Source organism: Anser anser, assembly GCF_964211835.1.
Source record: "Anser anser genome assembly, chromosome: 4".
NCBI classification, from domain to species: Eukaryota; Metazoa; Chordata; class Aves; order Anseriformes; family Anatidae; genus Anser; species Anser anser.
Window position 1 is genome coordinate 37,656,885 of NC_139724.1, and position 23,507 is coordinate 37,680,391.

General features: G+C 46.3%; 2 protein-coding genes across 6 annotated transcripts in view; both read left to right on the forward strand.

Moving 5' to 3' along the window:
• Positions 1–9,065, forward strand: part of RNF150 (ring finger protein 150) — a 121,537-nt gene extending 112,472 nt beyond the window's left edge. The window contains exons 7-8 of one of the 2 annotated variants that reach the window (XM_083834927.1): positions 2–113; positions 1,147–9,065. In XM_083834927.1, the coding sequence (XP_083691053.1) occupies positions 2–113; positions 1,147–1,150 (116 nt within the window). In that variant the 3' untranslated portion in view covers positions 1,151–9,065. The remainder of the gene's footprint in view (position 1; positions 114–1,146) is intronic. The other variant, XM_083834926.1, reaches the window with a different exon arrangement.
• Positions 9,066–12,854: 3,789 nt separating this feature from the next.
• The window catches only part of TBC1D9 (TBC1 domain family member 9), a 70,218-nt gene continuing 59,565 nt past the window's right edge, over positions 12,855–23,507 (forward strand). For 2 of the 4 annotated variants that reach the window (XM_083834853.1, XM_083834854.1), the window contains exons 1-2: positions 12,855–13,082; positions 13,223–13,289. In XM_083834853.1, the coding sequence (XP_083690979.1) occupies positions 12,870–13,082; positions 13,223–13,289 (280 nt within the window). In that variant the 5' untranslated portion in view covers positions 12,855–12,869. The remainder of the gene's footprint in view (positions 13,083–13,222; positions 13,290–23,507) is intronic. The other 2 variants (XM_083834858.1, XM_083834855.1) reach the window with 2 other exon arrangements.

Consider the following 23,507-nt stretch of genomic DNA (forward strand, 5'->3'; position numbering starts at 1 on the left):
GATATTCAACTTCTAGACTTTTTAGCATCAGTCAAGCTCTGCTTCTATTGTCTGAAAAATAAATGTGTAAAGGAAAAACTGCCACAGATTTTAATACATTGTATTGTTACAGTGTAAGTACCATCGTTGTAATTAAACTGCTTGAACATACAAACCATCAACTTCTCTCAGGGACTCAGCCACCCAAGTGATTTTTGTAAATCTTTGAAATCTCCCCAGAGATCCAATGCACTCTGCTTCTCCTGATTGTTCTTGAAATAAAATCAGCTTTTAGTCCTTTAAAATGTGTTGCTTTTATCTGCTACTGAGTACATAGAGAGTAAGCGCTGCAGGATCAAAACAAAAATAAGTTATTCCTCCCACACTTGTAGTTTTGATGGGATTTGCAGTTTGCAAAAGTCAATAATCTGATTCTTTCTGTATTCGGGATCGTGGTAGATTACGGTAGGTCCCTTTGGACTGGATCAGAAACCTGCAAGGTGCCTGCAGATCAAAGCAGAGGGTGGGCAGAAAAGAGGCCTGAAAATGAGAGAGAAGGCACCAGAGGGGGCAAGTAGCCTGGTCCCATGTGCTGGGGCAGAACTAATGACCCCCACGTTACTCCTTCCAGGAATTTGCCTAGCAACATTATGAAAGCCTCTGGGAACAGAGAGTCTATCACCTAGTGAGGGTCTGGGCAGGCTTTTTTTCCTGTTAGAGATGTTTTCCTGATGACCAAGCCATTCCACCATGTGCCCATGATTTTATCCTTACCTTGTTGCCTTTGGGGGAGAGAGTAGGATGATGGCAGGTCGGGGAAGGGGAAGAAGGTGAGGGAAGTGCTCAGGTGTGTGAGAGGAAGGTCATGGGGATGAAAGGCCTGAACAGAGAGCCCTGGGAGGATGAGGAAGGGAAGAAAGTACTACTCATCCAGGCTCCTTGTCATCGTGTTTCTCTCTACAGATGGGGTCGAATTTGTGATGTTTTCAAAATGTTTTAGACAGATATTGAATAAGAGCAAAGTTTGGAAACAGAGCACAACCTCAGCTGTGGAGAAACCTGGATCTGCCTTTGGGTCCTATCTGCAAACCTGAAAAATAGTAATCCTTTGACATGTAAGAAAGATGTGAACATAATGCCTTTTTCCTGTCTTTTCTGCCCTCACAGATGAACAGGAACCAGCAGTCAGCAGTGATTCAGATATTTCATTGATTATGGCAATGGAGGTTGGACTCTCCGATGTGGAGCTTTCCACTGATCAAGACTGCGAAGAGGTGAAGTCTTGAAAAACAAACAGAGCTCCGACACTAAACTACAGGGGAGGGTCACAGGGAGGGACCGAGTCAGCTTTCTAGGATTTGGACCAGTCATGCACATGCCTCCAGAGCACTGTCACTCCTGCACACTCCATTCTGAGATGGTCACGAAAAGCAATAGCAACAGTTGTGTCTGCCTGGATGCAGTTCCATCAACTTACATACGTTTGGTTTGTTCACACGGGAGATGAACACTTCCAGTTTACCCACGTGCTTGAGAGCAGTCATGTAACTCTTCATGGCTCATAAATACGCAACTGAAATGACAGCTTGAGTGTTTTCTACACTTGATCAATTGTTTTGTTTTTTTTTTTTTTTTGGAAAAGACGTATGTTTGTTACATTTGTTTGTTTGTAGTTTGTTATGGATAGACACGCTATTTTTGTTGACTGACGCCCAGCTTTTTCAAGAGTTCAATCCAGAAACCTGAATTCCTGTTCACTGGTCACTTTGTGATCCAACTCCAGGATGTATCATTGCCTGTTGCTTCTTTATGAAGTACACAGGGCTTCAGAAGGATGGTGCACCAGCACCCTGTAATAATGTGAAGCCTGCTTTCATTAAGTGGAGCCTTGGAAACTGTGTATTCTGAAGGCCTTTATTTGTAAGAGAGCTCTGAATTAAAAAAGATTGCAGAGATTTGGTTTAAAACAGCATTATGTTGACTTTTACGTAGAGCTCTATTTGAGACAAGTATGGTACAGTGTTGAGGGAGAGAAAGAAAGCATTAAGCTTCACTCTGTCCTTGTGGTCCTTTGCTAGATTTATGCTATCAGTAGTGGTCAGTACATCGACAGCCTTCCTTCAAGTTACAGGGCTATAGCTGGAAAAGGTCTAGTGTAACATTGCATCTTTGCTTAACTTTACAGACCAGAATCTGACCAGTAGGCTGAAAGAGTGTCTGAGGGATTTCCAGAGGGTGCTTGTTAACAGCTGTGCATTATGCAGACAAAAAAAATGTTCTTAGAAGGGGTCCGGAGATGCTGATATCAGTGTCAGAAATTGTTAATGAAGCAGGAGGCAGCTGGATGAAATGTTTACTTACCGCTTTGTTTTTTGTTTTATTTTTTTCTTTCTGCATTTCTCCTTTTTTTCTCTCTTTTTTTTTTTTCCGCAGTTTTTGCCAGCTTGTTACCCAACACAAGAGTTCAGGTGGTTCATTGCCCTCCAGAGTCCCTGTTAACATTGCTGCAAGCATAACGGAATACTTGCAATTTATATAAGTATATATACCAGAACATTTTGGGTAGGGAGGAAGGAATTTGTAAATAAGAAGCAACGCAAATCAAAATATCTAAATAATAATGACCTGTGATTATTATTAGTCCATACTGAATTATGCTTTCCAGGAAAAAAAGCTTATTTTTACTTGTTCAACCTATGAGTTCATTTTTCAAAATATTCAGCTGTGAAAAAGCCCTCTTAGCTAACTGTTTTACAAGAGTAAATGCTTTCTGTTGACAGTCAGATGATTTGAATCACATTACTGGCTCCCAAGTAGGTCAGCAGAATCAATGATTCGTCTTACATCGAAATTTCATGGAGAGGTCAAACGTCTTCACTTGTGTCACAGCAGCATCTCAAAACGCAACTGTTAGCATTCTTGCTATATTTAATCTTCCTTGTGGATTTATTCACTAGCTGTGGAAAACAGCTCCCACCCAAAATTCATTTTATCAGGGCTTATTCAGGAACAAATGTGGTTAGAACTATCCCTAAAATTTTTGACAACTTGCTTTTTTATTACAGGAAGAAGGAAGAATTATCCTCCATACTTTTGGTTCTGTTCATTTTATAGCTTATTTTTTGTGATGTTCTTAGTCACTAAATTGCAGGGTATGTTTGAGGCTTCAAAACCATGATCCAGATATGTGCTGTTACATTTTTATATGCCATTCAAAAGAACATCTCTTTTTAATTAAAGAGATGCAAGCAGTTGGGAATCTGTTTGTTGTAAAAAGGAAGTTAGAGACTGTTCCGGAGGGTGCGGCTGAGTCACCCTTGCCAATAGTTGTGGTTCTGTTATCACATTTTCCTTATTCTTTAATATCTCGTCTGTTCCCTGCCACTCTGGGAAAGGCCCACACTGTGAGGGGAGCCGATGCTGAAATTCACCCCTTCACAAGAGTTCACACAAGGTACCAATCACATCAGCTCCACTTAAGCTCTGGAAGTAACGAAGTAGGATTTAAGTGGTGCTTATACCTCATACTGGCCCTTCACATAAGAGTGAAATTCATTGTGAGTGACTTCAGGGGAAAGAGAAGCTGGTTGTGTACCCAGTCAGGGCTCCCTGTGAAAAGAACACACGCTGGTACAGTTTCTTCCCTAGCACTGGAGCCTGGGTGCTGCATGTCACAGGAACATCACGAACACGATGTCCAAGTTGTCAGTGACCCTCTAACATCCGCCCACGGCACCCAGCACGCAAACAGAACTCCTGGCTGAGTCATGTGGGTTTCAGAGGACCTGTCACAAAGTCTTCATTTTCTTTTACAAGCTGAATTAACTTAATGGACAAACTGACCAATTGTCTGGTGCTGTAATGGAGTCCCCCACAGCACAGCAGAGCAAGCGAGGTCTGTGTTTGCACAAGAGGCTGGAATAAAAAAAAAAAGCAAGGCAGGAGGTGATGCTGAAGTGGGTCATTTGCAGGCAAAATCCTTAAAGGGAGCTGTGCTCAACAGGACAGCACACAGACTGTAACTGAGACCCTGCCCATACCTCTAGAAGCTGGGAAGGATTTTGGAGAGGGATCACACTCTGCATGCTCTTTCTGTAAGTATCCCTTCCTAGACCTGGTCCTTCAGGGGCCAGGGCTGGCCACCGTCAGGGACAGGGTGCTAGGCGGGTGAGGTGATTTTGTGCACCACCATATTATGGTCTTTCAGAAGAATCATCCTAGCAAATCTGGGTCAGGGGACTTTCCGCTTTTGTTTTCCAAATTCTGCAGTTTTGCTCAGGAAGGAGTTTCTCCGTCTCTCTCCTCAGGAGTTGTGTAGCTCTGAGCGCTGTTACGTGATAACAAGTGCAAGGCCAGGTTACACAGCACTGAAGGCAGAACTTAGGAAAGCACTTAAGTAAATGTTTTAATCCGTCCTTGTTCAGAAAAGCACTTAAGGCTAATATTGGACTTGCTCTAAAATCACATTATTTTCAACAGGTCTTCTGTAGCATATTTAAGACCCTGGGTCAAATGGAAATGTTTTCCTAAAGCAGGTCCTGGCTCAAATGTCCTTTGTATATATAACCTGTGAAATGCCTTGGCAATTTGAGGTGCTTCATAAATATTAAGAGCCCAGAGGTATGTTTGTAACACATGCGAAAGCCTTAATTCTGTAGATCCTTACGCTCGTGCACAGTTTTGCCTATGTGAATCCCTCCGCTGTGATTCCTCATAGGGTAAAACTAAATCTCCTCATTGGCAGGTTTGGGCGCAATCGGTCCCTTCCTGAGCGTTTTGTGATTCCTCGGTACTGCTGCCCGTCACACCAGGGCTCTGGCATTAAATAGGTGGGATTCGGATGCTGGGGGCACGGCCCTGCCTGCTCAGAACAGAGAGCAGCCTTTAGCCTGCAGCCAGGAGGGAAAAAAAAAAAAAAAAAAGTGCTCAGGTGTGTAATTCTGCACACTCGTGCCGTGGTGCGGATGGCTTTGCTGCAGCAGCTGCTGTCCGGACAGCACGGCTGGGACCAGGGGCCAGTCCTGCACGGGGCCAGTGGCCAGAAGGCAGCACAGCTCTGAGAAAATGTTCTTGTCACTAGGCTCATCGTGTGTCTCTTCCTGTTCCTGTCACCTGAGGCTCTTTTCTCTTATTTCCCATTGGTGAGCACAGTGTGGGAAAAGCGTTCACCAGCTTGTCTTCACTCCGGCTGGGTTGCAGGAGGAAACCTGGACAGGCAGAGCCTGTGCTCTGAGTTCCCTCTGGTTTTCATGGGTTTCGCTGAACTGCTTTCCCAAAGGCCTGTTCAATAGGTAGAAGATGTAAAAAGTTGCATGGGCAGAGTTTTGTGCTCGGAACCAACCTAATGCGTGCATGTGGATGTGCAAGCCACCAGCTCTGCTGCATCCCTTCCTCAGCTCACCCATTCTGCTGCGGGCACAGGTCTGGCACTTGCTGAGAGTTTGAGGTTTGTTTTTTCCCGACTGCTTCAGAGCCTCAAAAACAGGACAGAGACAATGGTAGTGCTGCAGTTTGTTCTTTAAGCAGTCTATAGAATTAAAATTCCACATACGCATATACAAGTACATTGACGCAGCTATGGAAACTGCATTGTAGTGAAAACAGAAGCTGCTGCCATTTTTAGAGCGTTTCCATATGTGAGAGAACCTGGCAATAAAGAAAAAGGCTTTACAGAAGCAACTTGAAAAAAGAACTGAGATCGCATACTATGAGAGGTCCCTAGGATCTCACTGCTTTAATTTAATGATGTCTGGGTCAGATCCAGAAGATGCTGTTGCAAGAAAGTCCATACTTTGTCTCTTGTTGAATGACCAGTTTGTGATACGTTCTGACTTTGTTAACAAAATGAACCCAAGCACTGGAGACAGATCTAGCTCAGAATTCAATGTTTCACAAGAAATATGCGTTTTGTGATCCAAAGTCTTTGTTGTTGCACCTGTTAATCCACCCTCTTTTCCCCTTTGCTAAATAAAAAGAAACGCTTGTCCAACTTGAAAAATGTTGAGCTCAGAAGATGTTTGCATACAGAAGGATTGCCATGGCAGGTATCTGCAGATCACTTAACACCTCTACGTGCTTTTAGTCATCAGTACACAGTGACAGATTTTCTGTAAAACATGTTATATTTCCCATTCTGGTTAAACCTGGAGTGCAGTCATCATATGAATTTTCCAGTTTTTTGCCTTACCAACTTTTTCCTTTGAATGTATGCTGCAGCCTCTTGAGGGGATTCAGTGATTAATGGGCAAAGATCAGGGCACGAGCCTTCATGGACAATCTCGAGGCTGCAAGCCCTTGTTGTGACGATTGTTCTGTACTGAAATGACGACGCAGGTTATGTTCAGCAGCGGGAGATGCCTTTCAGCCTGGGCAGCGGGCAGCTCCCAGGCTGTGTTTGTAAGAGGCTTGTTCCTTCCTGGTCATTGTCCATAGAAAAGCTGATGAGCATATAGTGTGAAATAAGCCAGGAGTGTGAGTTTACAGTCTGTGCAAACCAAGAAAACTGATAGTCATTTATGGCCTTCTAGTTCACTAGCAATAATGGAGATTTTTTTTTTACCCATTGTTCTTGTAGAGCCCAGTCTGATAGAGCTGTGGGCCAGGACGAGTCCAAACAGAAGCAGCTAGTTAACCTCCAGTAGCACCCAGCTGGAGGGAGGCAGCCACAGTGCAGAGGGTCAGCGCCTTCGGGTGTGCCCTGTGCATCGTCCTGGTAGCATAGAAGGGCTCACAGATAAATGTCCTGTGATACGGCTCAGCGTGGGGGCTGAAGAAGAGGCAGGCCCTGGGCCTTGGGCAGATTAAGGGGAACCCGACTGCCTCGTAAGCGGGGCTGCTGCCTGTTAGCTGCTGCTGGATTGCTGCTTTGCTGAGGAGCGCTGAGTGCAAACAGGCTCATTTGGTTTACAGATGCAGTGTCTGAGCACATACGGGGCAACTGGGCCGACAGATATAAATCAACTCAGTTAAAGCTGCAGCAAAAAACAACATAAGGAAATATTTTAGGAGAAAGGGAAAATGAGGGTGGAGGTGTTGTTTTAGCAGACTTTTTGAACAGGGACGATTGATCCAAGGCAAGCAGTCCTTTCCTTCAGACAAGCCCTTACCTGAACTAATTGATAGCTCTGCAGCTGGCAGGGGAGCCAGGTGGGCTTTCGGGTGCGGGTGCAGCAGATGGCAGCTGCGGGCTGGGGGCGCCGAGCGAGGGCCAAGGGTGCCCTCTGCCGCGCAGCTGACACCCGCCAGGCAGGCTGCTCCCAGCGCTTTCTCTTCCCTGGCACTTCTGTTCTGTGGGGAAAAAAAAAAATAAAAAAGAAAAGGAAAAAAAAAAAAGCTTTCTGAGCACAAGCTGTATTTCAAAGAGAGAAACAGAGAAGATGAGAGGAATTAAATGCCTTGTGGAGTTTGGAAAGCCAACGGATGAGTTTTCCATCTGAAATTAATCTTGCCCCTCCCAACTATTTTAATTGTGAATTGGTGAAAGTTCATTCTTCCTGGAGTGAATGCAAAAAAAAAAAAAAAGACAAAAAGAAAAAATAGTGTTTTCCCTTTTTATTTCCTAATTTTTCAGTCCTGTGTAGTGTTAAAAATAATAAGATCAAGGCACTTAGTTGCTCTGAATGTATACGGTTATTACAGATGTCAATATCTAAATGTTTTGTATGTACGTAATACCACCCTCACTTCTTGTTTCATGTTTAGGAACCTGAAATGACTGTACCATTTTGTAATTAGAAATGTAAAGAGGGGACAGTGGGTGGGAGGGTCTGTTACTTTTATAGCAAGATGTTCCTCGTATTTAGCGAGCATTTAAAATGGTTTTGTACTTGTCCAAATATACATTCCATCCATTTCCAGAAGAGAATTATTTTTATTTAGAGTAGTTTATAAGCAAACCAAAAAAAAATAAAATAAAATACAATGTCCCATTTGTACACAGTTCATGAACAGAGCAGAAGTATTCTGTTCTCCAGTGATGGCTCCAAAGTTTTTCCAACGTCTTCTCTCACACACTGCACAGCCATACCAGCAAATGCCAATGTTAAAAAGGGAAGGAAAAAAAAAGAACAAAATAAATACCACATGCATCAGCACACAGCTTACCAAAATAATTTCCAGTTAGGAGACAATGTTCTGTATCAGTGAAATTCTCACAGGCTGCTGTCGGTCCTGCTGCGGACAACGGGAGCGGCTCTGCTTCAGCCCTGGCCCTGCTCAGTGGGGCTGACAGCCCGAGGAAGCTGGGGGGACGTGGCAGGGTTGTTGCACACATGCACACACACACACACACACACACGCACACGTGTGAACTCACTTGCACGCCGCATCTTCTGTTGTCTGCAGGTCCGTCAGGACCGGAGCCTATTCTTGGCTGAAGGTCTTGGTGATACTGCAGGCGCTTTCCGTAGCCTGACCGTGTTATGCTGTTTTTGACGGTGGGAACTGCCCTTCAGCTCCACGAATAAAATAAAGTTCCTTTCTTCAGGTTGCTACACTTTGGTGTAGGAAACACCTAGAGGAAGACCACAGCAAAATCATCCTGTAGCACTTGCATAGGCAGTTCTTTTCCTTAGTTAGCTTTTTTCCTGCTACCTGTGAATTTGCTGCCAAAAAAGAGCAGTAGCAGTTTGTGAAGCAAGCCTTTTTTTCTAGCATTACTTTCTGTACAGCACTGCACATATAGTTTAACTCTTTGCTGATACTTTGTGATGTGTACATCTTCCCTTTCAATGCACTTTACCTCTTGAAAAATGTGGGAGTCAGAGAGCTACCACCTTAAAGGGATTTGCCTGAAATCATGGGGCACACACTTTTTTGTTTCATCTTGCTTTGTTATATACTGTAAATGCTAAAGAGCATGGACAGTGACTCAGCTGGGGGAAGTACCAAAATGTTAAGGCTAATATTTGAAGCGTTATTCAGTAGTACAACACGGCTATTTTTGTTATATAGAAGATTATAATGTAAATATGTGAGACTGTGTTATTATGTACTAGTAAAATATTGCAACTATCAAAGTTAAGATTGTGAATTCTGAGGAATTTTATTGCAAGTTTTTTAATAAAATGAATCTGATTACCGTGTCATACGTATTTTCTAACAGACAGTAAAGCTGGCGTTTCCTGATGTGTGAAAGTCGCTGATTGTTTCTCGTTGAACATGGCTGCTGCTGACTTTGGCACCGTTGCAAAGCAGAAGCTCCGGCCAGGAGGGACCTGAGCTGCAGCCTGGCCTCCAGCCCCAGCTGCTGCCCTCGCTCTCACTGTCCTTCAGCTGCTTTTGGTCAGAGAGCGGAGGCTGGGCAGATGGTGAACACCTCCGCATCCCGGAGGAAGAGCTGCCGTCACCCTTGGCCCTGGGCAGCATGTGCTAAAATAGCTCTAAGGTGCAACGGCTCGGCCGTGCCACAGTAAGCATTGAACAGCCCGTGTGAGGAGTTGTCTGGCTGCTCTTCCCTGTCCCACTCGTCCCCACAGGTGTTGTCCCTGGGAGCAGGGGGACGCGGGGGAGCAGCCCCAGCCATACTGCCCATGCTGCTTACAGGAGGTTCAGAACATAGTAAATATCCTGCCTAAAAGAAATTTAAGACAAGTTTTCCAGTAGATGTGAAAAAGAAGATCTCCAAAACTGCAGCCCCGCTGCAGGCACGCAGCTCACCCCATTTCTGGCCCACAATCTCGGCTTGCCAGCAGGTGCCAGCAGCAGGGGTGCCTCTGGCCAGCCGCAGCGCTGCGTTCAAGGCACGGACGCAGCACATCGGCTGGGGCCTGGCTCGGGTCTGCCCCAGCAGCGAGGGAGGCAGCAGCCGGGGGCTAGGTCAGACCCGGCTCCCCACATCACCCTGCCTCCTGGCCCTGCTCGCTCCCACTGGGCCTCGCTGTTGCTGCTCACAGTGGTGGCCAGCAAGCTGGCTCCAAGCAGGAAAATCAGCTGAGGTTTAATGTGGCTTTGTCGGCAACACTGGGAATCACTTCTGCCCATCCAACCCGGCCTGCACAGCCCTGCTTCACGGGCAGGAGCCTTCCTCACCAGAATAAACCCTGGGCTGGCTGCGGAGGGAGATTTGAGGTATCACCAGCCCAGGACCCTGGTCCCTGCTTTGTTCCCTATGACCGTGTACTTGCCGGGCGGCCACAGGAGGGAGCAGGCCCGGTTCCCTCGGCAGGCAGCAGTGCGAGTTGCTGTGGGATCTGCACACACAACACAGCTGCTGCCAGTGCTGCAGGTCGTGTGGGCACAGCGTGCTCGGGTATCGCAGCAGAAGTAACCCAGTGTGCGGCTGCTGGGAATGGCATCAGGGCTATAAATAACGAGGGGCGTAAGGCAATTAATTCCAGGATGCAAGCACATAACTTATGGCTGGGGTGACATCACTCTTCTCCACTGCGTATGGGCTCCATCTCTAGTCAAAGTACAGCAATAAAGCTATGCTGCGCTGTGCTTTTTTTTTTTTTTTTCCCTCCAAAGTCAAATTGTTCTCGCTCCTGTGATTCCAGGAGATGACCTTCAGACCTGTCACAGCCAGTGGAGAGGACTCAGGACTCGAAAGGAATTATCCAGATTTGCACTGTGCCAGCCAACACAGGGTCCCTTCTGTCCTGTGATACCCAAAATGTGCTAGGAAAGCGCACACGCTTTGTGCTGCACATCTGAGGGTGCCCTAAGGGAAGCTGCGTTTGCCTGCACCAAGTCTTGGGGACCCCTCCCAGGAAAACAGCTCTGAGAAGGCAGCACTGCCACACAGGGTGAGCAGGTCTGGGGGAGGCCCATGGGTAATAAGAGGACTTACAGTCCAAAAGAAATCAAATGGGTTGGTGCATTCATATCTACCATAGATCAGCCGCAAGAAGCCAGTGCTCAGTAAGTGAGGGTGCAATTTTGCAGCACACTCATTCCTCAGCCTCTGCTCCCCATGCAAAACAAGCAGAGGGCAAGCCCTGGCCACAGCTGAAGCAGGGGATGCATCGCCACCCTCACGTGCCTGGGCCACCCTCTGCTGCAGGCCACCACCATGCTCCTCTGTCCACGCTGCTGGACGTCTGCACCTCAGCACCCTGGCCTCATAGTCCGGCCTGCCCCCGAGAGGTCACAAGGAGAGGCTTGCACAGGGAGGCCAGCAGCGGCAGCTGAAGCCCACTCAGATGTTGTCCTCCTGCTCTAGCTAGGAGCATGGTAGCTCCTGGCAGAGAGACAGAGCAGACATCTGGGAGTGGTAACGCCTCAGACGTGTTGGCCAAGCCCTGGAGCTCGCCTGTCAGAGCCCAGAGCTCAGGCGAGGTTGTTCCCCTGCCCTGCCTGGGGCAGCCGTGCTGGCTCCGGCCCACAGCCCTGGCCTGCGTCTGACTCAGCCGAGGCAGGGGAGCAGATGCCCGTGAAGGCGCAGCACTGAGGTGGTCGCCCCCTCCGCATTGCTCCTGGCTTTCCAGATGTCCCACACGTCCCAGCTGCAGGGGCCAGGCTCACTTGGTCACATTTCATGCGGTCTCAGTGCCAGCACATCCTCGTCACCTTTCTCCAGGCCCCATGGGCCTCTCTGGAATTGCACAGCGCGGCCAGAAAGAGGAAGGCTCAGGGTGCTGGCACAGCAGTCTCACCGCCCGACGGTGCCCAGGGCTGCAGTGTACACAGGCTGGGGGCAATGCCTGTGGTATTTGATGTTTCCTGCAAGCCCACAGCTTCTGGAGGCAAATGGGGGAGGCAGAGAGGAGGCAGGGCCGTGTAAGGCTGCAGCCTTAGCGACTGAGAAGCGTTGAAAAAAATGGGCGGTAAAGGCCCAAAACACATAAGGCCTCGCTCATCCCTGTTCTCTCTGCGTGGAGCTCCTCACAGAGACGTTCCCGACCATGCGAGACAGGATTCGTCTTCCCCAACAGGAGGCTCCCTCGCCCCGCAAATGCATCTCCCAGCCCTGTGCACCGTGTGCCGGAGCCGCAGCCATCGCCTCGGCCGCAGTCCCGTGGTGGTGGTGGTGGTGGTGGGTCTCTGTGCTCCTGGGCTTTTGCCCTCAATCGGCATCCCAGCCTGGCTGCCTGAATGCACAAAATGCCACATTTTGACCAGGCTTTAGCCAAAGGCGTGTTTAAGAAGCAAATCAGTTGAACTTCTGTCGGTGCACATACTCGTATCCATGTAGGAGTGGGTTATTTTAGCGTGGCTTCGGCTGACTGAGGCTCACAAGGATTGCCAGGGCTGCCCTGTACAGGGAATCCCACTCAGACCTGAGCAGGGATTTGGGTGGGGAAAAATCATATCCAAGTGTGAGGCACTTTGTGGGGGTCCACGGCTCACGTCCCACTCCAGCGCCACCATCAGAAACCCCAGGCTGTACGCAGACACCTTCACCTGGGCACAACCCAGCCGAAATTCAGGTGCACTTCAGTGCCACCCAGCACCTTCACCCAGCGTCTGCCCCACGCTCAGGCCAGGTTTCAGGCCCGTGAGGTAAAACACAAGCTGGCAGCGCAGCCTCAGCACGTGGAGTACTTCACTTATCTCCTCTGGTGTGCTGCCCTCAGTGTGGTTTGGGTCTGAGAGTCAGAAAAATACCAAAAAAAATGGATGAGAAAAATCACACAAGGGTGTGTTATTATGATGAGGGCGGTGGTTTGGGATTTGTTTGTTTGTTTGTAATAATTGCCCCAAAGGCATAGAGAAGGGGGATTTTCTTATGGAGGACTGACACTGAATTTCACAGCCTTTCAGCTAGAAAACTGCTCTGAAAAAGCTCATCAGTACTGGGAAAAAAAAGGTTTCTCCTTGCCTACACTCAGTGAAGTCCTAAACAGAAGCAGCTGGCAGGGCTCCCTGATGCAGATACATGCGAGGCATCGTTAGCAATGGCCAGCACGGGTCAGCTGTGCTGCCGGGGTGTGCGGAGGGGAAAGGCCAGCATGCTGGGAAGGCGGCTGCAGGACCTGTGGGCTGAAGGTATAAAGCAGCCCCAGCGACACTATAGAAGGAAGCTGCTTGTTGTAGGGGCTCTGTTTACCTCTGTTCTGGGGGAAGAAAAGGGCTCAGCGCAGCACCAGGGAGATGTTCTCCTGGATGACAATGAAGGACTCGCTTGTGCTTTGGCTGGTAGGAAGATGTGCTTTTTTTCCTTGGTAGGTTGTCACCTGTTGGAGCAATCAGCCCAAGTTGCTCTTTGTGCGCTTCTGGTGTGCTGCTACCTAGCGCCCTTGGCCTCGCCTGGGCTCAAGGCATGCTACTTACTAAAAAGTGACTTTTTTCCTAAATATTTCAGGGTGGGGACTCCCTGCTGGCTGCCTTGTCCCTGGGAGCCCCTGCAGAGGAAAGGTCCTGGGGTGCAGGTATGAGAGCCAGGACACTGCTTGTCATGGGCACAGCAGCATTATAAGGCCCTGAGGATGTCAAATCCACCTCAATTTGTGGTCTGCAGGGCCTCAGACAAACATATTATTTCTGTTTGTTCACTCAAGAGAAGTTCTCACTGACTGAGAGCATCCTCAGTTGAAGGGCACGTAAGCAGTAAATTGCCTGGTGTTTTGATAGCTATTGCTTGAGCATTGCACGCCTGTTTTGTCAGCAGCCAGGCTTCATAAGTGGTGCAGCAGCTCCATCTGACCGTGAGAGATTCTCTCTTTTGTGCTGGAGATAATTTTATGCAGCTGTGAGATCATCTCCCTGGAGAGTAGGTCTGGCCAGCAAAGGAGCAAATCCACGCTACTGAATCTCGCTCCTCATGTGTCTGAGAGGTTAAGCAGAGCAATTCAGAAATGCACTTGGCCGTCTCCAGGATGTGGAGCCTGACTTTGCACAAAAGGCACATTAAATGCAGGCCGTGCAGTGTGTAAACATGAATTTTTTTCTTTCTAGCAATACTGTGTCAGCTTGCTCTTGTCAGCCCTTGATTGTAACACCAGAAACCTTCCTAAATACCATTATTCTTGCTGTTATTAGGTTATTATCTTTACTGTTTATTCTCTTCTTTGGATGGAAATAGAGATTAGTCTTGCTCTTCAGATTTTTGTAAAGCTTGGTGGTAGCCAGGGACTTGAATGCTTTCCTTTTGCCTTACAATACTTTGCAGTAAATATGGTCATTCTTGTTTCTCCGTTATCCCTCGCTTTTTTGCATCCTTTGTAAGGTCTGTGGTCCTCTGCTGCCAAATAGGACATGCAGAAACTGTAGTTCAGAGTTTGTATGAAGGTTGTTCAAGCTCAAACAGCATTCCTGCTTCTATTTAACCCTTTTCAGAAAGGTGACATTGACCCTCCTTATCTTTTTTTTTAACTTTAAAAAAAAAAAAGCCCCCTTTTGAAGGCAAAATGTTAAAATACTTGTTTTTTTAACAAGTTCTTTGGGACTGAGCTTGCTGGAGCAGGATTCAGTGCTGTGCATGCTGTATGTGGCTTTGTGGGGGCTTGTGTGCCTGTTTGTTTTTGTGTGTGTTTTTTATGGAAACCAATGGAGCTGGGAATTAATGACCTGGGGCTGCTGGTGCGAGCTGGGATGGGATGGGTGCAGGAGTGTTCTGCTTGTCTCCTCTGCCACAAGCCTCATTCAAACCTGTCCAACAGGGCTTGTCAGGCACTGTGCGGGCCTCCCAAAGCCTTTCCCAGTCCATTTTAGTCTACAGGGAGCAGTCATCTGAAAGCATTTCAGGTGGTACATCAAACCTGAGGGCAGGAGCCCTCCCTGCCCTGTCCCTCTGAGGTCTCCTATCGAAGAGCTTGCAGCAAGTCGGCAGCACAGTTACCTTGGTGCATTTTGCTGTGGCTTTTGTCTCTCTATCTAGTGTAAGCTTTCAGATGTTCTTTTTCTGATCATAAATGAGGTTATTTTCCATAGCAATACCTTTCTGTGTTGGTTATGCTCACAACTCTGTCCTGTTTTCTGCTCATCACAAAAAAAAAAAGGAAGCAGGAGAGATGATTATGCTGTGTTCAGAGCTCGTATACGAATGAGCTTGAAGTGCATCGGCATATCCTGTGCATGAGTTATTTTTCTTGGTTTATGGCTTTTCTTTGACAGGACAGGTTTCTTTTTTTTGGCCATGGTAAGTCTGTAATCTCTTTTCAGTTCATGTCTACAGAAGTTCAGACCTGGCAGCCACCTGACTCCTGCACTAAAGGTTGTCATCCAGCTCCATTTATCATCTGCTTGTGTGCTTGCTCAAAGTGCTAGAAACCAAGGTTACTGGGCAATGTGATGGCAGGGGAAGTTTGCTCTACACAGTAAGTGTTACACAAAAGGCATACTGGCAATGCATGTTAGCAAGGGAAGGTGATCACTGTACGTGCATGGCTGTGCCTCCTCTGGCCCGTTTTTGGGAGCCCCTCGTGCTGGAAATCACACCAGGATTCACGTTAGCTGGTGTGAAGTCCTGTCTCTGCAGCGCTTTGGGTACTTCTTGTCAGAACTCAAAACCTGAAATTTTCTGTTAGAAACACCCAGAGAGCTGCAAGCTTTGTAGGACACAAAGCACTTCCCCCACCCTACCACTGCCATTAAGGATGGATATGAAAACTTGTTTTATGGTTTGTACAGGAAGCTTGTACAGGAGATGTGTAAAATCCTGTTGTAGAAAGCAATCATGTAGTTATTCACTCCTGTCTGAAATAAGGGCATGAAAGAGATGAAACATAAGAGCAATGAAAGGCAATACTATAATGCAGCGCCCTATCGATCTGTGGATTTCACTGCTGCTTAGGATGACTGGGCCACAAATAATATTGTAGCTTTACTAATTAGAACTAAAATCTTCATAAGATGAAAACAAACTAAAACACAAGCTCCTTACACTTAAATCTTTCTACTGCTTGTTTCTTGGCTGATGGGGTCCTGAAGAAATGCTTTCTGTGATCCATGCACTTTACTGCGGTGCCCAGTTACATGCATTATGAATGTTTTATGTCTCACTCTGATGTAAATCGATGTAGCACCATTGACTTCAGAGGTGGGCTGCCCCTGCTGTGGGCTCAGCCAGCTCCCACCCATGTTCTCGGACCCATGTTTGGGGCAGGAGCACTGGCAGGGATCTTGTGCAGGCAGTAAGATTGAAAGACATCTAAGAAATGGGGTAGTAAGTGGAGGAAAACTGCTTCTGATAGGGGGGATAGACCAGATGAGCATCTCAAAGCAGTAGGGGAACTGCCCCTGAAGAGTCAACTCCCATAAAATGTCAGGGCAGGCTGGAAGGTCTCTGGCAGGGCAGCAGGAGGGATGGGGTTTTTAGCAACCCTCCTCCTGCTGGTGCCTCCACTCCCAGCAGGCAGGATGGCTGTGACAGCTCAGAGCTGCGCAGCTGCCTCTGCTTGTGCAGGTGTCACCAATTTGCAGGCAGTCAGGGCAACTGGTGGCACCATGGCATGAAGTAAATGACTAATTTTAATTATGATGTGCTACAGAGCTGTAGTTAAAAGCATTTTTCTTAATTTCAAACCTCAGTTAATACACCGTGTAATAACCAGCCCAGCAAAACCCCGATGAGAGAGATCAGCAGGCTGAGCAAGTATGAGAGCTGGGGGATGAGAGATAGGAAGGTGACAGACACATGCTCAGCGCCATTTGTGCCAAGCAATGGGTGACTGCTCAGATGACTTCTTCCCAGTACACAGCCAGAATTTCCATTGTACTTCAGACCAAATATACATCTCCTGTCTGCTATCAGAAAGGAAAATGACTAAAAATAAAACCCAGGAACTTCAGGAGGCAGGGACTGGATTCCTGGGAAATTTTTGACTACTTTCAGCTCATTAAAGCTGATTGATGGAGGCTCAGGTACTGATCCTTTTTTCCAGAGAGAAACCCCATGCAAAGGAACTGCTTCTACTCCAGCTGTGTGCTGCTCCAACAGGCAGGTCCTGGAGACTGCACAGTGATGTCAACCTGCACAAAATCTACCTGCTAAGGGCATCCCAATCATCTCTTTCTGAAGTGATGCATACCAAAGCTGTGCACGAGAACAAGCCACTTCACCAGACTGCTTTCTCCAGCACCTGCTTTCCCCCTCCCCACACCCAACAGCTCCTCTGTTCTTGGACCCTGCTGAACACAGTGTGGGGGTCTTCTCTCCATGGCAGCAGCTCTCAGGGAGGCCACGTGAGGAATGAGATGAGACAAGCAGTGGACTCATACACACAGGGAAGCAGGGGATTCAATTACCCACAGGACTGGCTGAAAATTGAACATTTTCTCTTCTGGGTTTTCAGTCACTTCTGGAAACAGCATTCACAAGGCTCCATTTTGCTTCTACCAGGTCACTGATGCATTATGAAAACGTTCCTGTGACAGCCACGTAGAAGGGTTTCCCTTCCAGTTGCTAGTACCCCACTACGTTGCCGTAACGCCTTGCTTTCCATGTTTACTTTTCCCCAAGAAAGCCCTGAAGGTGTGTGAACAAAGCCTTTGCCCTCTTTGACTTCCTTTCCCTTCTTGCACGATGCTTTGGTACAGCTCTGAATGAGGCTCTGGTATCAGCCTCCAGGGATTCTGCAGGCTCGGTAGTACAGCTACAGCGTCTGAGTCATGCTCTAAAAATAGTCAGGAAAATGTCAGCCTCGCCAAAGTCATCGGCTGATTAACAACGGAGATTCGTGATCCCAGCTACCTCCAGATACTCTCCTGATATTAACCATATATTTGAGCTGTTCTAAGTATAAATATATAGGTAGGTGCTTTATATTTAAAAGATTATACATTAAGGAGGAGGTAATGCAGAAATAGATTTGCCTATCATCACAGAGCAGCCGTGCTTAATGCTATCATGCTGCTTCCTGGTGAATCCGGGGTGCTTTCCATGTATGAACTGGGGAAACTGCTGTGCTTCTTGGATGGGCTTTCCCACTTTGCAGAGGCGGAAGCAGGGGCACAGAGGTAAACTGACTTGCATTACTGCACACCATGTTGAGGTGGTGGCTGCAGATTTCCTGACTCGGTCCATCCATCACCGGGGTCCCTCCAGCAGCACGTGCAGTGAAGGCTGTCACTGTGTCCCTAGGACACAACTGAAGCGAGCAGCTACTGGCTGCTTAGTCTGAAGCGATCGTTTCAGAACTGGTTGGTACTGTGTTGTCCAAGGGTACGCCTGCATGACATCTGGTGCAGCCAGGAAGGTATGAGTGACAGGGTGGTCGGGTGGAAAAGAGCTAGAGGGGCTGGCCAGCTGGAAGTGTGGCACGTCCTTCCCAGCAAGCCCATCAGCAGTGCTGTGCCCAAGCTAGTTGTCCTGGGAGCATACACTGCCTGTAGCAGTGAAAGTATGATCGGGCATGCTCTGCCCCTGAATGTGGTCCTTAAGTCAACCCATCAAGTAAATGGGCTTTGCTGCAGATTATTTTTAGGCAGTACGTTCAGTTACATGAAAGATGTCTACCTTGGGTGAATAGCTAAACAAAATAGCCATTAATGGCAGGAAGGAAAAACAAAAATCTTTTAACCTGCTATTTCCAAGGAGCTTTTCTTCAGAGGAGGAAGGAGATGCAACTCCCCACCAGACTTTTTCATGCCTGATGCAGCACAGCAGGATGCTCTCTGCAGATGCACACTGAAAATAGCTTTTCTACCTCATACATTATCACCTTTCCCTTGCACATCACAGGTCTGGCAGACCAACAAGCATGAAACCATGGAGAAGAAACCATGCTGGGTGACCCCCCTCTGAGGCCCTGGTGCCTCCAGCCAAGCAGTTGCTGGGGGGGAGAACTGCTGATGCCCCCAGCATGAGTCCCAGCACTTGCTCTTTAGGGATGGACCTGCAGTGTTGCCTGAGACAGTGGTTGGGAGGGCTGGGTTGTACCCATAGAGAGCAGGGACAGGCTTACTACCTCCTGGTGTTGCAGAGGTGTCCTGGCAAGGCCAGCGCAATTGCGCTACCAGCCCTTACCCAAGTGCCACTGTCCCTCAGGAGCTTCATGTTGTCCTGAGCTTCGTGTTGCCTTGCTCCTCTGACTTATGGGCACTGACTCACAGAGGAGCTACCTGCTTGTTGGTGTTGGCTTTCTAAGACCCATGGGTGGAAGAGCACAGCCTCCAAGGCTGATGCTCAGTGTGTTCCCCATGTGAGACAGTGCGGATGAGAGACTTGCACTCCTGGGCCTCTCCTTTCCCAGCTGATTGTTTCCATTTCTTGTAGAGGAAGCCTGACTCCTATCCAAAAGTATTTCTCTTGGCAAACCATGAAAAGCTTTCTGTGCCCCAGCACGGCTCAGCGGAGCCCATTCTGAGGCTTTATATCTGTACCCGTCACTTGCAGTGCCATTTTAGAGATATCTGCAGCAACCCCAACTTTTTGAACTCCTATCCAGGCCTAGAGGCTATGAGAGGTGGAAGGGCCAGAGAGCAGCTATGTGCTACACAGAGAAGACAAGTGGGGAGGGAGGGGACTGCTTGATGCCCTCTGAAATCTAGATGCTGCTGGAGCAAAGCAAGGCTGGGGATCTGGACCTAGCAGTACAAGAACGCCCATAGAAGTGACCTGGCTGGTATCCGAGCTAATGTAATTATTAGGAAGAGGTTTAAATGCTCGAAGAGATGAAATGTTTAAATCTTCCATTGTTACTGCTTACCACTGAAGTGCATACTGTGAGAAAGAAAATATTTCTGCCAAGGGACTTGTAAATAAGTATTCTTCCATGACCTCTGAGCTTTAGTAGATGCACTTTTATAAGCCGAATAAATGCAAATTAGCAATAATATTTCCCTGCTTCAGCAGTCCTTAGTCTTGCATGGAGGACAATGAAGGTGCGGCAGATAATGGAGCGTGTTTATGTATGCCAGGAGAGGCCTGTCCCTTCTCAGTAATCAAAGAATAATTTTGCATGCCATCTTGGTATGGTAATATACTTTCACCGTCTATCAGTTTTCCTCTCCAATGTATCCCCTCTCTGTCATCCCTCATAAATAACTCTGAAAGATTTGATTGGTTAAGCAGGCAGTGCTGCTTCATCAAATAAATATTTCATGGTCACAGAGGAGAGAGGAGGAGGGAGAGGAAATCACCCCTGTGTTGGGCCTTGCTGTCCTGTCTGCTCTTAGACTAATTTACAGCAAAACCATGCTGGTGAACATCTAGAAATGAATGTGAGGGGGGCAACTGGCTACCCAGGCTGTCTGCATGAAAGCAGACTGGACAAGCTGGGATGCATGGAAGCAAAATATCAAGTAATTAAATATATATCAGAGTAATCCAGAGAAGCATCTGAAATACAACAGTGTAAGTCTGATATGCTGATTTGCACCAGGCAAAAGCTGAGGTTGCCTTCGTGTTTTCACTCCTGTCTTACCCTGGTCTGCTTCTGTTGAACGAAGTGACAATTAGTGAACAATGGAAAATGGACTGATGTATCGGGCCCAAGCCTCCAAATTATCAGTGCTGCCATGGTTGTTAACTAAGACACAGCAACTACAGAATCACTTGGAAGTGTAACAGCAATCATTTTTAATTTTGTCCTCCTACAAAGTACAGGTCCACACATGAAAATTAACATAGGCTATGAATTTATAGTGTGATATTTTCTGTGAATGGTCCCTTGCAGCATAATCTTATTCTGAGGGGAAAAGAGTTCCTTAAACCAGATCAATATAATTTACTTTCAAATTTATGCAAGTAAAATTATTATTAAATGCATTTTCGAACATGGACTTATTTTGGAATGATTACACAGGTTGTTCATTACATTTCTGTTTCTTTTAACAGATTACTCAGATCCTCTGAATTTTTTTCTTTTCTCCCCCATGCTACTCTTTTTCCTTCTCCAATTACTCTTATACTGAGCTGCTAAAGAGCACGCAGGAAATACTGAGACATTAACTTACAGCTGGCTGCCAGCCTGTGAAAAGCTCACTAGGTCATAACATTTTTTTTGTTAGCATTGCTTCCTTTGCTTTTTTTTTTGATTAGTAGTGGTATTTTATCAAGACTATCTGAAGGTAAAGGACTCTACAAATCAGCATTTTTCTTACAGGAAAAGCAGAGGAAACAGGCATGTGAGGTGTGTGAATATTTTGAACGTTCTCTAGCTGTGACTGGAACTGTTGTTTACATTAAATGTCATGGATTGCCTATAGCACCCTCTCATTACCCTGATGAGGGCCTGTATGGAAGAGCACTCTTGAGGTCCCTCTGCATTAGGAATGTGCAGTTCTGCATCTGCCGGACCAAGTGAGATAACTAAGTTTAAACTGAATTTACCCCGCTGATGATCACCTATTACAGGAAATGACCAACAAGGGTGGTGATCATTCATGTTATTGCCCTATCTTGTGTTTGTCTTCTGTCTCAAAACATAAGTTCACTTTGTGTTTCTTGGGAGACTTAATACTCTCATAGATTCAGACCTAAAGCAAGGCCAAAACCACGTCCAGCATAGATAGTGCATTTAGCATTACAGACAGAAGGTTGTAGAAAGGAATTTCAGATGATACCATCAGTCTTCACAAAAATATATAGGACAAGAAAACACTCTGGAAAAAAATAACGTGGAAGAAGGGCTGTGATTGCGTTGCTGAAACTTGTGTGCAACAACAGGACATTCAGCTATACAAAGTTACTGTGTGCATGTGTGTGAGCCAGTGTTCATCTTCTATAGAAACTTGCTTCAGTTTCAAGTTTTCTTACCTTTTTGTGCAGTTTAAGAAGAAAGTCTGATCAAGACACAAGTGACTTTCCATGTCTGTTCTTGCCTAGAGCAATTACAATTCATCTTCTCAGAGCAAAACACAAAATAAGTCACAAGGCCATACCAAGAATCAAACGTATTCCTGGTGGCTTCTTCTCTCAGATCACAACAAACTTACTTTTGAGGTTTTTTTCCAATATATAAATATATATATAAATATATTGAAAATTTATATTCATTATAAAACCTTTTGAGATTATATATGCACCTTTTGAAATATCTGCTAGGATTGTACCTAGTTTAATGATTATCTTATGAAAAAATGAATCAATGTTTTCTGTTGTGAAGTGGATTTGCCATTTTCTGAGGTGTTTGCTGCATGTGAACAGTACAGAGTGGGGGAAAGGCATTGACTTTCCTCTTCCTGGCCTTTGCAAACACCAGGCTGATTATATAGACTGGGTTACAAGCAACCCCACAGATGTGTGTGAGGGTCAGAGTTACAGAGAAGGGAAAGATGCTCTAGGAACAAAACTGAACGTAGGGGCTGTGCATCAGTCACATTAGTGATTTATTTCTTAAAACCCGCCTCTGAATGGTGCTCTTCTTTTAATCACAGAGGAATAGACTGAGCCAGCTGTGCAAGTTCCATAAACTCGGAGTGCAAAGGCCAACCTCCCACCCCTACAAGTGGGTGCCAAAAGGATATTGTGTTGTGGCCTCCTGGCCCTCCCGTGGACTCTGGGGATCATCAGTGTACATCACCTGCACTGTCACTGATCTCTTGGTGACACCATCTGTCCTTTCACTCCCAGAACACAAAATGGGGACAGGAGTGCCTCTAGGTTATCCACGGTGTCTAGTTAAAGGACTGCATAAGCTACTTAAGGAAAAAAGTCCATGGTCAGCAGATATTCCGCTAACATTTGGCATCTCCCAGAAGGGGACAATAACAGCATCTGTTCTACAAAGCTGTTAATAATGCTTACATATATATTTCTCTACAGAATTAGTTTTATATTATGTGTAAATCAATGGATTTTATCAGTAGGGGATTTTAGGATGTAATAGTTATTTCAGAGTTCGTGGTTAAAATATTATTAAAAGCTGTGGCCTGTTTTTAATAGAAAACTTCTATGTTTTGCACCCATATTTATTTCAGCTTGGAGTTGGTCTAAGCTAGATTATAAATTAATTAGAAAGGAGACTTACCTTTTCCTATGTTGGCATGTGATATTTTATGGACTAATACTTCTAAACAAAGATTATAGCCTAAAGATATGCTTAGCTACTCAGCATAGCTTAAGACTAACAAGTTGCTTTACCTGTTGTAAAATAGTTTTGTGCTTAGTCATACCTAGAAAAATGAATGAAAGTGGTGCAAGTGGTTTCCTGTTGTGGTTATGTACCACTAAAAACTGTTTCCTGGTTGCTGTAGAGAGAAAGTATCCTTTGTGTGTTGCTTCACTCTGATTTCTTCCAAACCCTTTCCAGTTCTTCTCTATTCTTTCTTCCATATACTTTCATTAGGTGCTTTTCAGCTTCTCTGCTTTTATTTGTTTACATCTCTTTTGTCCTTAGACTACTTCAGTCTCTGTTCTCCCCCTTCTATTTCTTTCATCTTTGTTTCACTTTCATTTGTCCATATCCAAGAATGGGCTGAAGAATGACGCATCTTCTTCTTAGCCTCTTGCAAAGATACTGGAATGGCTCAAAGGCAAAGTTTTGCCCTGAACTCAAGCAATGATATATGAGGATGTCACCAGCAGCAGCAAAAATTCTTACATACTTGCATCCAAACAGGGTACAAGCCTCCACCAAGCACAGCTGTGTTGGTTTTAAGTGTTTGCTGTTTCTGCATGTGTATGGGAGTACGTAACATGGCGCTTTGTACTGATGTGCTTTAATCTAAAGCCACAAATACAGGGAAGCTTGTCTTTGCTTGAG